Source organism: Accipiter gentilis, chromosome 1 (genome assembly GCF_929443795.1).
Source record: "Accipiter gentilis chromosome 1, bAccGen1.1, whole genome shotgun sequence".
Lineage (NCBI taxonomy): Eukaryota > Metazoa > Chordata > Aves > Accipitriformes > Accipitridae > Astur > Astur gentilis.
In genome coordinates this window covers 8,991,256-9,006,433 of record NC_064880.1, presented here as the reverse complement: position 1 = coordinate 9,006,433, position 15,178 = coordinate 8,991,256, and the positions used below count along the sequence as shown (strand labels likewise).

The window sequence follows — 15,178 nt, the reverse complement described above, 5'->3', positions numbered from 1 at the left end:
TTGAGCATGGGACCTTCTGGCAGCACTTACTCTTTGTGAAAGCCACCAGGTGTGGGGACAGCACATGGAAGAAGGCAGAGGAGAACCACTCCACAATTGCAGCTCCTCCTGGCCAACCTCATTCACTCCTCCTCCATGCCTGGGCTCATTCCTGACTCATAGGGAAGTGCGGGTTGGGGTGCTGTGGGGACATAAAGTAGCCTGGTGAGGTGGGGTGTCCCACTGCATTTTGGGAGGCTTCCCCCATCCATCCACTGCCCTCTTCACAGGGAGACCCAAAGAGTCACGGACAACCACCGTTGAACCTCACCTGAGCAGACACAAACACAGTGCCAGAGAAACAAGATTAGAAGACTTGAAGGTTGAAAAAACTCAAGTTGAAAATAAACTCTCAAAGATAATTTAAGTTTCAGGAGTTCTTGCTCAAAAGTTGCACAAGCAGAGAACCTCTAGATGAAAAGGACCACATGGCTTGGGAAAAGATTGCTTGAAATTGTTTTGAGATGGGTATGAAAACTAGCCTGAGTGGAGAGTAAGACAACAAATTCCAAGCAAATATTGTTAACACTGGATCTCAGCACGGATACAAAAGAGCATGGCAGATTGGAAAACAGTTTTTCTTGGAACTGCAGTTGGAGCCAAGTAGGCTTTGTATAAACCTCACCTGATGTGTGCTCAGATCCTCTTCATTCTCCTGAGAGATTCTCTGCTCCCTCACTTGCTCTCTTCCTGTTGGGGACCGCTCTTATCCCCACTGTGGCCCTCTGTGCCAGTTCAGATCCTCTCTGTCTCCCTCCAGGCACACTTGGATGGCCTCCAGGCCGATTCATTATTTTTCAGGACTTCTCCCATTCCTCCTCCAAGCACTCAGACTTCCTCAGTTCCCCCTCATGCAAACTGTGATTCCTCCCATGTCCTCGTGAGTATGCACAGATCTTCCATTCCCACGTGCATTCAGATCCCTTCTCTTCACCACAGCTCACACTCTGATCCTTTCTGCTTCCCTCTTTGCATACACAGATTCCCCTCTACACCCCTGATCTGCATGATCTGATGCCTTCCACTCCCACCCAAGCATCCTCCTAGACCCTCCATCACTGTCCATGAGCATTCACAAGATCTACCCTCTTTCCTTCTCTGGATGTTCAGATCCCCTCCTTTCTCCTGCTCCTATTCCATTTCCCTCGTCCCCTCCATCTCCATCTGCCTTCTGGTCCCTTTACCCATCATCCTCGCTCTCAGAGCCTCTCCTTTTCTCCCCATCTTCCTTCTCTACATGTTCTCATCCCCTCCCTCAGTACTCAGATACCCCCCATTCCCTTCCACAGGCTTGCACGAAGCAAAATGGAAGGAGTAAGAGCATGCAAAAAGGGGAACAACCAGCATCTAAGCACAGATCAAGATAATAGAGAAAAAGTGGGCACACGGTGGAAGAGAACACTTCTCTGAGTTTTATTTACAAAGCTTGTAGTTTTGGACTGGACAAGGAATTGGGGTTCAGGAGAAGATATGCTTCACCCCACCCCTCTTCCATTTTACTGAGTTTATCTACAAATTCCAGCCTCCAGGTGCATCTGGGATCACACACACACACACATTTATGGTTGGGTAAGTTGAAAGAAAGCTGTTGAATAATTTAGTTTAGAAATGACCAGGTCAGTCCATTTGGCAATTCTCCCCCTGCAGTCCTTGTCATCCCACAGCAACAGGAGCCCAAACCTTGCAGTCCAGCTAATATTTTACAAACATCCTCCCCATTTAGAAGTTCTCAGAGCTGATGCTCTGACTCTCCTCCTGCAGCTGGGAGGCTGTGGTGTCTCCAGGTGAAGCTACATTTAAGTACCCGATCTCAGAAGGTTGAGAGGGGGATAAGCAAAAGGATGAGTCTTGGCTTTCAGCTTCTCCTTCAGGCTTCGTGTCTTGCGTGGCCTTCAGGGTGCTGAAAGAGTCTGGTGGTTCTCGTGATGGGAAGCTGAAAACAGATTTCCTCTCAAGTCATTCTGCAAACTCTATCTGACCCTCCACCACCTGCACAGCCCCAACGCTCCTCCCAACATCTCTGTGAGGCAGCGCAGGACAATGGTCAATGCCTTTCTCTGGGACTAAGGCTCCAATGCTCTTCCTCCAGCCAAGCAGCCTGATGGCCCTCATCTACCCCAGAACCTACTCAGATGTCTGTCACACTCCATAGCACCCAAAGCCTGTAACCAAGTCCATTGTGCTGGGTCTCCAGCAAGCAGAGACCAGAGTTGCAGAGTCTTTCTGCCTTCCCCTTGCCTGTTTTGGCACAGATTGTGGTGCTCCTGGCTATACGAGTGGAGAAATAGCTCAAGCTCCCTCCTGCCCCATAGCCTGGGATGTGGGTCATACAGCTCTGGGCAGCAGTCCTCTAAGCCTCATAACCCTCTTTTGTAAAGACACTCCTCCAAAACCACTAGACACCAAGCCAATTTGTAAATCCCAGTGTTCCCTGACATATTTTGATAATTTTATTTCTCCACCCCATTAGTTTCAGAGTCTTTTTAATACCATTTTCCCTATAATTTGACCAAAAAAACCCCAACCCCCCAAAAGAGACCCTGGGAGGTGAAAGCACAGGGTGGAGCAGCCAAAACGCTCAACTTCTCCCTCACCACATGCACAGAGGCATTCCCTGCCTCCTCCTTTTACCCCACAGTACCTGGTACGGGGAGATGGCAACACCTTACTCTGTAGTTGGCGTTCAGAGAAGTTAACACTCTTCGAGTCCTGAAAGGAGGAACAGAGACTTTCAAAGGAGGAGGTGCATGTCAGACACTGAATTTCAACATACAGTCTTGGTCTTCAGAGTGTCCCCAGCTCCACTGACAGTTCTCCCCATGAACTCCAGCCCCACAGAAGTACTAATCATAGATTTGTCCTTTGGGTCTGAATTTAAACTAAAAAAAAAAAATAAATAAATAAAAAACAAACAAACAAACAAAAACCAAACCAAAAACCCTAACTAGCCCAGGTAAAACAAACAGAAAGAGATAAAACACAGTGGAACACACAAACAGCTCTTTCTGCCAGGCCCCAAAGAGCGCTTTTATCCTTAACAGCTCATTTCCAACCAAAATGGGTTCCCTCCAAATTTCAAAATGTACCAATAAACTTCCAAATCCACCTGTTTTCTTTGAAGAGTTGTTGAAACACAATCTTTTACTTTCCTGGATTTTTTTCCATTTCTCCCCACAAAGTTCATCCTTAACTTGGTCAATCCAAAACTGAATTTTTAGGTAAGGCATGTCTTCATTCAGTTCAATTTAGTCTGGGTTATTCCTCCTGATTTTAAAGCTAACTTTAAAACTAAGGTCTTTTAACAACTCTAAATCTGCAAAAGAGCCAAAGTGAAATTTCTGTCCTTGTGAAAAAGGCTCTCATCGTGCAGCAGCTCAGGGCTGAAGCGATATGGCCAGTGCATTGAGCTTTCACCTGCCCACAAAGTCCCTCCTCACTGACAAAGCCATTGCAATCTACTTTGTGTTTGGTGTCCCCTTCCATCCCAACCAAAGGATCGATTCAGCTCTTCTCCAGCACCCTCAGCTGCAGGTACAAACACCAACCCGGACTCACAGAAGACATCAGCTCCTGCAACCCATCTGCTGAGACCAAGCCCTCTCAGAGTCTCACCTCCACGTTGGGAGCATGGATGCTCCTCGGTGCACGTTGTGAGGTGGGCACGTGACCAGAGAGCTGGAGTTTGCTCTCATGCAGCCGCACATTCTCCTCGTCCAGGATCTTCACTCTGAGCACATCACACATACAAGGCACAAGTTATTTTCCTTCCAGCACGCTACATTTTCAAAGGGGCATTTTCTTTTTCAAACTCAGACCCTTTGGCCTCCACAGCCTTCAGCTATATGCCAAGGGCTTTGCTGGGGAAAGGGGTTGATTACATCCCACAGCAATTAAAAGCCACAGCACTAATGACTGGGGTGTAGTTCAGGCTTTCCTCTGGATTTCTTAAGAGAAACAGGCATAAAACCAGGGAAGCACTGGGAAGAGGCAGGGTCCCAGTGTATGGCCATCATTATGTGCCTACCTGCTCTGCACGGTGGCAATTGTAGACCGGTTGTTCCAAGGGGTCTCCTCTTGGTCAGTTACTTTCTGGAGGAGCCGTCTTCTTTCCTGGAGTAATTTCTCATTCTCAGCTGTGATCTGTGCAATCAGCACCTTCCCCTGAGCAGTGTTGCAGAAGGAAATAAGAACCAGCAATTATGCTTCACTCTTCTCTGTCCTCTGTAAACCTTAGAGAGCTTTACCAAAGCAGTCACCATCAAGCATTAACTCCTAGAAGTGATATGCTATTTGATGTAACATACCCCAAAAAGAGGCTTTTGAGTCACTTCCCAGCAGTAATATTTCTGAGGCAAACAAAGATGGAGCTTAGGTAGTTTCTGAAGGGGATTTGAGGACACGGGTTCGCCCGAGGGCAAACTTAAACCAGGAATCTCCTTTAGGCTTTTTGTTCCTACAAGGACAAGCTGAAGCCCCTTGGCACTGCCAGCTGTTTACCAGGGCAGTGTCAGTCCTGTGCACGGAGCGGGAGCAGCACATCAGGCAGAGCTCTCCATGCTCTGACTGCCTGGCTGTTTAACAGTGCAATCCTATTGCATGCAAACCAGCTGTTCCTAAACTGCATTTCTATTTGGAAGAAGGAACACTCCTGCAGACATGCTGTAGTCTACTCCCCTGCCTTCCCTTGCGGGAGAAACCCTTGGTGTCTTCTCTCACCTTTTCCACTTGGAGCTTTGACTCACTGAGCTCATTTTCAAGCTGCTTAATTCTGCTGTCCCTTTGTTTCATCTCATGGATAAAGGTCTCCTTGGCTCTGCGGATCTTGTCTTTGTGGCGGAGCTGCATTTCATTGTATTTCCTTAGGAGGCAGAGAGACAAGCATCAGGTTGTGAAATGCTTTTGTGTTCTGGGTCAAGAGCAAGGCAGAAGATGTCCTGTATTTATTCAGGCTCTTCAAAGCCTGAACTGGGGGCCTCAACCACCTACCCAACTCCTTTTGGCTGTACAGCTAAAGGCAGAATGAGTACACTGACTTTCTGGACGACATCTTTTCACTGATCACTTTGGGGTTTTTTTTTGTTGCAAAGGTTATATTGTTAGGTGTCAGCTAAATGGAAATTGATTGAGGGAAAAGGACCCAAAGCATCCCCAAAACTGACTCCCATCTTTACAAATCCTTGTGCTTGTCCCTCTCAGCTCTTTATACCAAACAGGATTATAATATCACCAAAAGTGGAAGTAATAGGGAAAGGGTAAGTTGTTTATTTGGGTGGGAATGTGGGTGGTTAAGGACAAGTACTTGTGTATGGGGGGAGGGGGGGGGAGGCTGAAAAAAAGAATTCTAAACAGCAAGGGTCAGGCAAACAGGTTGCAGAAAATGCTACTTCAGTGAGAGCTTCTCAGAGCTTCGACACTGAGGTTAAATATTTGTCTCTACTGAGACTTGTGATCGTTGCTCTTCCCTCAGACTTGTCCCATTTAGGCAGTGTTCTTGTTTATTTTTATCCAGCCGGGTGAGAGGGGAAAATAATGTCAAAAAAAAGGAGAAATCTCTACTGTATAACAGATTATTTGCCCATGTTTGCTCAAAACTCATGACAAAAAGGCTACTATGCTTCAAAAATTAGATCAAAAGTTCTCTGGGGAGAAACAAGCAGCTCCATGGAGCATCTCTGCCAATGCCAGACCCTAAACAGCAGCACCTTCAGCCCTCCCTAGGCACCCCCTTATTTTATGCACTGCCTTCAGCTGCTGAAGAGAACATGACAGCAGACACGCAATACATAACATAATTGAATGCAGGGGTGTCAGGTTAAGGCAGATCTCTCAGTGCTAAATGCCTTGAACAGGAGAGACAAGAAAGGCTACAGAACAGTCAAATCCAGTGTCGCTGCCAGGCATGTAAAGGGCAATTCTTGGGTAGTTTTTTTTTGTGTCTGCACATCCCCTGCCTGCTGCTGCAGTCGTTACCTGACATACAGATCCTTCTGGTTCAGGAGACGGACTCCTTCCTCATACAGGGCTTTGTTTTCCTCCTTCAGCAGTGAAAGTTGCTCGGAAAGCTTCTGGTTCTCCTTCTGACACTGGAGCTGCTGGAAAACATCTAGTTTTTATTTGTGTGTGTGTCCTCAGCCGTAGGGGCCCCTCTGCCTCCTTTCAGTCTGGTCTCCAAAGCTTCTCTGTCATAAATCCTAGTGGTTCCCACTACAGATAATATCCATCCATTCTGCCCCCCAAGGCCACTGCCTCCTCCCCTTAAAGAAGCGGGAGTGTGGGGGGGCTGTAGGCTTCAACAGGGCAGAGAGAGGTAATGCTCCCAGGCAGCAGACTCTGCCAAAATTTTCCTGCAAAAATCTCCATGCTCTGCAAGAAAAGGGGAAAGGAAAGGGGAAGAAGCCATCAAGTCCTCCTTCTGTGCCCTCAGAGCTGCATCCCCAGGAAACCTATGTGAATAGGATGGTGATTTTACTCCAGCTTCTGTTTAAATTAGTGGGATCTGCAAGGGCTCAGCACCTGGCTGGATCTGACCCTATTTCAGCATTTCCCAGGTACAGATTTCACACTGGGATGGTCCCATTTCCCTCTAGAGCTCAGTGGCCTGATCTGGAGTCAGCCACCAGCACAGCATCCCCTTGGGTGATGAGGAGGACCCATCCATGCTGCAGCTCACCTCGCTTGAATCAGTTTTCCTCTCATCTTCTAGGACATGCAGAGTCTTGGCCTGCAGCTCCACGTGCATCTTGGCCAGTGATGCCTCCGTCTCCCTCGAATGCCGGAGCTGCTGCCGCAGCTCCTCCACCTGCTGCTCCAGGAGCTTCCTAAAAGCATGTTGGTGTGACAGTGAGACACTCACATGGAGGCCAGCCCTTGATGTACCACCATGAATTTAAGGCTGGCTGTCATCTAAAAAGAACATCACACTGCTCTGCACCTGCCCTGGGCAACACTGAGGGTAGAAAGAAATCAGTATATCCTGGTTGTCCCCATGCCCCAGTGGCACATGAAAAGGTACATAGCATATCTGGGATCATCAATCCCAGCCGCACAAGAAAGGGGACTGCTGGCATCTAAAGGGTAAACCAAATCACTGGGCTGATTTATTAATATTAAAGGGGACCCATGTTGAACAGCAGTCGTTGCTAACAGGTAACCATGATGTTGCTCTGCAAGGAGGTCTTGGCTCAAATCTACAAGTACCCTGCCATGTTGTGACACAGAGAGATGACAGTTCATGATCATGAGTCTTATGGTCACAAATAACTCTGCAATAAATACCTAAGTCTGAAAACTTCCACTCTGCCCTCTAGAGAAGGGGACTTTGTAGATCTAGCCCACCTAGGGCCAGCCACTGAGCTGCAGGAGGTAGTTGCAGGCTGGCACAGCAGCATTTGCTGACACACACCTCCCCTCTGCAAACAGCACAGGCCTTATCCAGCTCTGGGTACCTTTTCAGCTGCTCCTCGTGAAGTTCTTGCTGCACACGAGCTTCATTTTCTCGGGCTTCCTTCAATTCCTCTTCCAGGAGTTTCTTGTCTGAAACACGGGCCTCTGCCAGCAGGAGCTGGTGGTGTGAATCTTTTAGCTTTTGCTGGAGTTTTGAAATCTTGGATTAAAATTGGACACAGATTAAACTTTCTGAATTTACAGGCCAGTATCCGAATCCAAGGGATTCGGATCCCTTTGATCACTCAGTATCTGAATCATGGGAATGAAAGATTTGCTTGCTTCTACTCAAAAGTACTTTGCATGTCTTTGTGCCAAAGTCCTTTAAAAGCAAAACCTTTCTAACAGCTACCAGATTTTGGATCAGACACTATCTCATAAATTAGCAACAATCCTTTTTGCACCTAATTTGATCCTGCACACTTCAAAACCAAATTCAACAATTAGTGCAGAAATAAGGCAGAATCAATGCCATGGAAAACACAAGCTTTTGCAATTTACCAGGTATCAAACAGCAGCAAATCTCCTCAACAAGAACATGATCTGAGCATCCTGCGCCTGCCAGCCCTACTAGCAGTATTTTCAGAGATATTGAGCTTTAGAGACAGGAGTTGAACCGTCAGATTTGACTTCTATTATCTTGATTATGCTCCCACTAATAACAGACATTTTTCCTAAAATATTTAGCCAAGTGATCTCAAAATGGACTAGAAAAATGGACTTCAGGGAACCGATTCATGAGCTGATAGTGCTTCTTTTTTCTGAACTACAGTTGCACAGAACTGCTAAAATCCTATGTCCTGTTAATTTAGCTCACGCTGACGAGTTACCTTTTTTTGTGCTTCGCGTACTTTGGATTTCTCCTGTGCAAGTTTCTCTTGCAGACTGCTCTGCAGTTTATCAGCCTGGGAGCACTTCAAGAGCTCTTGTTCAAGTTCTTTGACCTTCTGCTGGCTTTTTTCCCACTGTGCTGAGAGAGAGGAGCATGCTTCAGTTGTGTCCGAGAGTTTTGCCCGGGCTTGCTTCAGCTCAGCTTTGACCTGAGTTTCAAAAGAAGAAATCAAGTTTGCACATCAACATATATCACCTGAAATGTCTTGATTAGGAAAGGGGCAACAGGATTACCAGAGAGTGAACAAGAATAGAAGAGAAATGCAGGGAGCGAGTACAGTACGTTTTATTCGGAGGCAGTGCAATTTCCATGGAGCTGAGGAAAAGCACGCTTAAGACCCCAGGTAATGTACAGTCAAACATAAATGAGGTCCAGTCTGTTGAAATCAGCACCTCAGACCTCCCATAGCTTGTAAAATGAAGTGATGCTCTCTTCAAGCAGTGCTCCCTGCTCTGTTCGTACCTTGGTGCATTCCTGTTGGAGCAAGAGATTTTGCTTTTGTAAGTCGACGTTCTTCTCCCTTTCATATCTCAGCTCCCTCTCAGCTGAGCTGCACAAGTTCTGAACTCGACGCAAGTCCTGCCGCAGTTGCTGCATTTTTTCCTCCTGCTGCTGGAATCTCTCATCGGGCAGACTCTGTAGGAACACCAAAATGACAAAGGTTACATGGAAATTAACTTCAAGGAAAGATAAAGACTGGTAGTTAAGAAAGGTAGAAGTATGCCACTAGGATTTAAGGGCATTTAAGTAGCAAGATGGGTAAAGCCAGGCAGCATTTCTTCTGCCCCCACACTACATCCTGCTCCCTACCCTGTCCATCCCCTCAGAGAGGCCAGTACAACTCTTGAGGTCAAGGGAGAAGATGCAATAACCTGGATGAGGGAACAAATCCCTCTTAAAATTAACCTGTCAAACAAAAGCAAAACCATCCAGGTTTTCCTTAACTCTTGTGCCAGAGTGTCACTAAGGCAACTAAGCAGGAGCAGCACATCCAGCTGCAACTCCCAGAGGTAGCAGAAACAAGGGAAGTCCTGACAGCAGTAAAGGAATGGACACACTGGCACAATGCAACAGCAGCCTGGACACCATGAGGTGATCACCAACGGTCTATGATGGGTTTCAGAAGATAATTGAGCTCTTTGGTTCACCCACTTTCTTGCAAGTGCCCTGTACACAGACTAAAAGCTCTTCCCATCTTTGGTGTACCAAAACACTTCTTCCCAGCATCACTTTCAGCCATCTGCATGCCTGCTTCTCGTCTTCATCCTCTGTTCTTGGGACCAGATGAAATCCACTGAACATCAAGCTTCCCTTCTCAGATAAATTCCCAAGCTGGGAAGTCTTGATCCAGCACTGTAGACAATGTCATTTGTTCTCAAGATCAGTTAGGTTTCATGGTTTTTTTTCCCCCCACCTGCTTCAATTGGGATCCTTTTCAGCATCCCCTCTACAACTTGTATCTTGCTTTGGTCTGCTCTAAGATTGGCTGCTTCTTGGTATCAGCACGACTCTGATCCTCTCCTTTCCACACCCTCTCCTGCCTACAGGTCACCCTGTCCTCTCTTCTCTTCTAAACTCTTGCATATAATCCTCGCTCCCCATCCTTTCTTCCCCTTTTGGCAGGGCTAGCTGCTCTTCCCTTTCTTTTTTTTAGATCACACAGTACAAAAGGTGAACAAATTGCATTTAAAACACAGCTAAACATAGTGACAAATAGGGGTCTTGCCTGACTACTGGTAAAATAGTTAGAGAGAGTAACTGAGCCATGGGCACAGGGCTGCAGCAAAACCCAGCTGCTTGTGAACTGCCACTGCAGGGCAGCAGTTATGGGATGAGTTCAAGCACTGGAGCATAAGAGCAGAAAATCCCAAGGAGGAGCAGGGAAGATGAACAGCTTCTGCCTACAGCAAGAGCAAGACCGCTGTGGGAATAGCAAGCCAACTCTGTCACTCACGCTCCAAAAAGGTGTTGAGAAAGAGCTCCAAAAAGGTTTAAAACATCATTTAAGGGCTGTATGACTTATTTCTTTCACGTGTACTAAGGGGGCCATTCAGTTTATCCAAGTTCCCGCTACATCCAAAAACACAACAGAAGGAAGTGATGACATTCATAATTTCCAAATATTTTCCACAAGGAAATCAGTCAGCCTCATCTCCCTGCTGTGTGCTAACACTACAGGACTGGCTTCCAGTCTACTTTAATTAGGTTTTGCCACTAAATTAGTGAAAATAAAGCACGGTGCAGATGGCAAAGCTGCCCATACCTGTTTAACGCTCCCATCTAAACTGCCTGCAGAGCTCTGCAACACGAGAAACCTGTTATCTCTATGCGCCATGCCTTGATTCATCCTCAAAGTCTCTTCAAGCGTGTTGTCACCCTGCTGCCGGGTAGTCAGGGTATCTTGTTTTAACTGGGCAATTTCTTCCAGTAACAACCATTTTTCTTCATTGCTCTCTTTTAGCTGCTTTTCTAGCTCCTCCCTCTTCTTGTTGCTTTCTAGTAATTCAGAACTTGAAGGAGAAATAGTAAAGGAGAGAGATAACTATACACATCCAAGGAAAACCACCCTCTGAAGGGGAAAAACTTGGAATACAAGAGTCCAATGAAACACTCAAGGCAACGCCCAAGTGTCTCGGGAGGCTCCAAAAGGGATTTAATCCTGGGTCTAGCAGTTCTGGGCAAGGGTCACTCTCCCCTGGACACTGACCCACAAAAAAACACGTGTCCAAAGGGTCAACTCTCAGTCATTCATGAGTAGGTTAACTGCTGGCTAAGGAAATATTCGCATGGGGCCACATGAGCAGGTCTGCACTCGCAAGCAGCATGGAAGCACTCACACAACACCTCACTGTACAGAAGTATGGGTTCAGGTCTCCCAATCAAGCTGTCTCACCTATCTCAATCCAAACTATATGTCCTCATAAGCTAACCTACCTGTCTTATCCTGGTTTTACTTTATCTCAGTACCTAGTTATCCAGGTAATCAAACTGACTGTAACTATACTGGATTTAATCCAAGCTTTTAGTTACTAATGAGAGCCTGAGTATGGATGCTCCAACTCCAAATTTGTATTGCTCTACTGAAGAAGGGGAGTCAGGGGACCTGTAAGAGCTTTATTTACAACCCTGATGCCTACTGACACCTGCCCTCCAAGGACAACTGAAATCCACAGCAGGATGTATATCATCAGCTGCTGGCAGAAGTTTGCCCCAAGGAGCCCAAGACCATGATGGGAGCTTTTTGGGACCATGTTAGTCCAAATACTACCTCACCCCAAGAGAAAAAGCCTCATCCTAAGGACAGCTCTCATTTATGCCATTCAGAAACTAGAACAGCTGCAGGAAAAAAGAGGTTTACTCCTGAGTGATCATGATGTCACTAAGGGAAATGCTTATTCACCAAAATCTCTACAGAGATGATTACTCGAAAAGGAAGACACAAAGCTGCTGTGCCCATTTTTGCCAGAAGCAGCACTATGGGCATCTTTAAAAGACTAAAAAAATTAGTCAGCAGAGGTAAGGGGCAGAAAGTAGCACGGGCCTCGTTAAGGTTTACCAGATCAGTTCTTGTTCATCCCTCAAGATTTTGATCTGTTCTTCCAAAAATACTACTTTAGCCATCTGTTCTTCACACGTCTTTTCATCGGTACATATATCTTCATGTTTCAGCTCAAGTTTGTTAATCTGTTCTCTTTCTTGTAGGAGTTCAGAGACCTGTAAGGTCAGAAAACACCACGACTTTGATTTTCTTTGGTCTCATGGAAACCTTTTGAGCAGTATAAGGCAATCTGGGGACTTCAAGACATGGCTTGTGATTCTGTAGCTAAATTACTGTAGTTCTTCACCCTTGAAGACACAGATGCAAGTTCTTTTTTCTGCATGGGAAGTAGCTGCATGTAAACTATCATCAAATCACATTTCTTTATTTGATTTCGTCCTTCTGTTGCCTATCTGTAGTTCTCAGGGCTTTATATCACGTGCCATAACTCTTTACAAAACTAACAACTCTTGGGAAAACAGGACGAGCACAAGGTGCACATTCAGCTGTCTCACGCAGAGAGCATCCTCCATCCAAGTCAACCCAAAACAACTGTCTACAAACAGCTACTCTCCATGTCCAATGTTACCTCATGCCTCAACACCAGGCAATGGCAGACCCAAAACCTGAGACATGGAGAGAAGATGCCAAGAAAATAAAAGGGGCAAGAAAGGAAGGCACAAGGAGTGCATAAGGACACAGGAACTCTCAGACTGGATTAGAATCAGAATCTACCAAGACTAATATCTCCTGCTAAGGAGTAGTAAATCCAAATCCTTCAAAGAAAAAATGCTTATCTACACCAAGATAAATTTACTTACATTTGAGCAACATACACAGCTTCTGTCTGCATCAGACACCAGAACGGGGATTTCTTTACATTTCTCACTCCTGTATCTAACAAAGTATTACCTTTTTGTAGCTTCTCATGGGATACATTAATAAGAGCCCTGCTTGCTGATGTTCTTTGGAGACTTGGGAAGTATTACAATGGCTCGTAAACTCCAATTTTGAGTCAGGCAACCCCAGTGAGAAAACCACAGCAGTTAGCAGACATAATATACTCCTAACTACAAGCTCAGAAAATGCTTTCTCCTCTCAAATGTCCAAAAACCTCTTAAAAACAAGAAGAGAGTTCCAAACAAATGCAAAGAGCTTTTTGCATAGCATCAGTTCATAGCACATCATTAAAATTTACAAGAACAAAAATATTATCCAATTTACTCGCCCATTCTATGCGTTGGACATCCTGACAACATTGAACAACCTCAAATCTTGACCTCTGGGTGTGTATCACCCATGAGAACCCAATGATCTCATGCCAAGCTAATTTCCAGCACTGTGTTGGTAAACAATTTGTCTCAACACAGCTGCTCTATCAAAAGGGAATGAACACATTTGTGAAGGCAGGAATCCCACCAAACACATGCAAAGTCCTCTATTTTAGAGACTGTTACAGTCTAATGCAGGCCACTGGATTTCATCTCGTGATCCCTTCCATGGAAAAACAGTATTCTCCTTAGGCAAAACCACCAGGCAACTGGTGGCTGAATTACAACCAAACTTACAGGAATGTATGATTTTGATTAAAAGGTCCCCGGATTGTGAGTAGATTGTATTATTGGGGTGCAAAGGTTAAAGAGTGACTCTTCTTGTTTTCCCCATCATCCCCCAAATCAGATAATTCCTTTTCATGTGCATATTCATAGACTGACCCAGCCCCTTGCTAAACCACTCTTCAGCAAGGCCTGGTCTGAATCCAGAGCTTTTACAATGTGAATTTGTTGCTTAACAGCCCTACAAAAATCCTGTCCTCTAGATGCCACTGTTCCTCCAGTAAGACTCTTGTGTATGTGCAGTTGTGCCAACAGTTCAGGACTTTCACAGTTTCAGGACTCGCAGCTGGTTTAAGACCTCTCAGAATGCTGAAAAAAGGGGTTTGCAATAAATGTAACCCCCCCTTTGCCAGCCTCCCTCAGGTCCCCCTTGTCTGCCTGATCCAGGCCACAGATCCGCAGCTCTCCTGAATTTTCAGCCTAATTTTCAGCCCATATTCCTGCCTATGTCTGCACCAGTCCTTGTGCAATTTTGCTGGCATCATACGCTTTCTCTCCTCTATGCCCAACTGGAAGACAAGAGCACCAGCCACTCTCCCAGCAGATATAAACCTCCAAGAAGTCTATCTAGCAGTGAAATTGCTTCAAGCAAAGTGTACTGAGGTCCTTAGAGCATGTAACAAAAGGCAGCGCTGGGATCCCCACAAGCTGTTCATGTGGACTTCTCTGACTCTTAGGTATTCTGACTTCTTATCACACCATATTCTGGTGAAGAAAGAATACTATTAATATTAAAGGGGACCCATGTTGAACAGCAGTCATTGCTAACAGGTAATCATGATGTTGCTCTGCAGGGAGCTCTTGGCTCAAATCTACAAGTACCCTGCCATGTTGTGACATAGAGAGATGACAGTTCATGATCATGAGTCTTATGGTCACAAATAACTCTGCAATAAATACCTAAGTCTGAAAACTTCCACTCTGCCCTCTAGAGAAGGAGGCTTTGGCTGCAAAGTTTGAATTACTGTTTTGTTATTAGATTCACTGAAAGGAAAAATAAATTACAGAGTTAGAGATGGTTCCATTAAAGCAGATGGAATTAAAACCATCTACCAAAGAAGCTTTGAAACTGGCTGGACTAGAGAAATGCATCAAGAGAAGTCAAAGAACACACTTGGGGGGCAACTGGGGCTGTTTTATGGAGTCACAAAAGGCAAGCCTCCTGCTCCACTGTAGGAGCTATATGTACTTGGCTGCCCAATACCTTCTTCTCAGCCTTCAGATCTTCTCGTAACAGTTCAAGCTCAGATGCAAGTTGCTTTCTCCGTTGTCTCCGCTCTCCCAGCTGACTTCCCAACTTTTCTATTGTTTCCTGACAACTTTCCAGCATCTGAAACAAAAAAAATTAAGAGTCACTTCCACAACGACATTTATTCTAGCAAAAGAGAAACAAATTGCAGAAATGTGTCTTCTAGGAAAACAACGCTAGGGAAAACGGTTCTCAAAAGTTGCCAGCAGGATTCCCATACCTTATACGCAGGGCTGGCTGGACATCTCTGAAGGCCTGGAGCCTCCACCTGACCCAACATACCCTGGGAAGGTCATCTCCCACATGTAATGAGCTCTGTCTGGCTTAGACAACTGGCAGATCAACTGGCTGGCAAGGAACAAATCGACCGCATTCAGCCCCAAACCAGCTGGGAAACAGCC

At 45.7% G+C, this 15,178-nt stretch overlaps 1 protein-coding gene across 6 annotated transcripts in view; it reads right to left on the bottom strand.

Moving 5' to 3' along the window:
* Positions 1-1,384: 1,384 nt before the first annotated feature.
* The window catches only part of CCDC30 (coiled-coil domain containing 30), a 38,873-nt gene continuing 25,079 nt past the window's right edge, over positions 1,385-15,178 (bottom strand). For 2 of the 6 annotated variants that reach the window (XM_049798210.1, XM_049798228.1), the window contains 13 exons: positions 14,733-14,858; positions 11,931-12,088; positions 10,638-10,884; positions 8,837-9,010; positions 8,313-8,522; positions 7,485-7,642; positions 6,710-6,857; positions 6,010-6,131; positions 4,756-4,897; positions 4,064-4,200; positions 3,652-3,766; positions 2,681-2,748; positions 1,388-1,972 (listed from right to left, as the gene is read on the bottom strand). In XM_049798210.1, coding sequence (XP_049654167.1) covers positions 1,759-1,972; positions 2,681-2,748; positions 3,652-3,766; positions 4,064-4,200; positions 4,756-4,897; positions 6,010-6,131; positions 6,710-6,857; positions 7,485-7,642; positions 8,313-8,522; positions 8,837-9,010; positions 10,638-10,884; positions 11,931-12,088; positions 14,733-14,858 — 2,019 coding nt within the window. In that variant the 3' untranslated portion in view covers positions 1,388-1,758. Of the gene's footprint in view, positions 1,973-2,680; positions 2,749-3,651; positions 3,767-4,063; positions 4,201-4,755; positions 4,898-6,009; positions 6,132-6,709; positions 6,858-7,484; positions 7,643-8,312; positions 8,523-8,836; positions 9,011-10,637; positions 10,885-11,930; positions 12,089-14,732; positions 14,859-15,178 lie in introns of all 6 variants that reach the window. The other 4 variants (XM_049798219.1, XM_049798194.1, XM_049798201.1 and 1 more) reach the window with 4 other exon arrangements.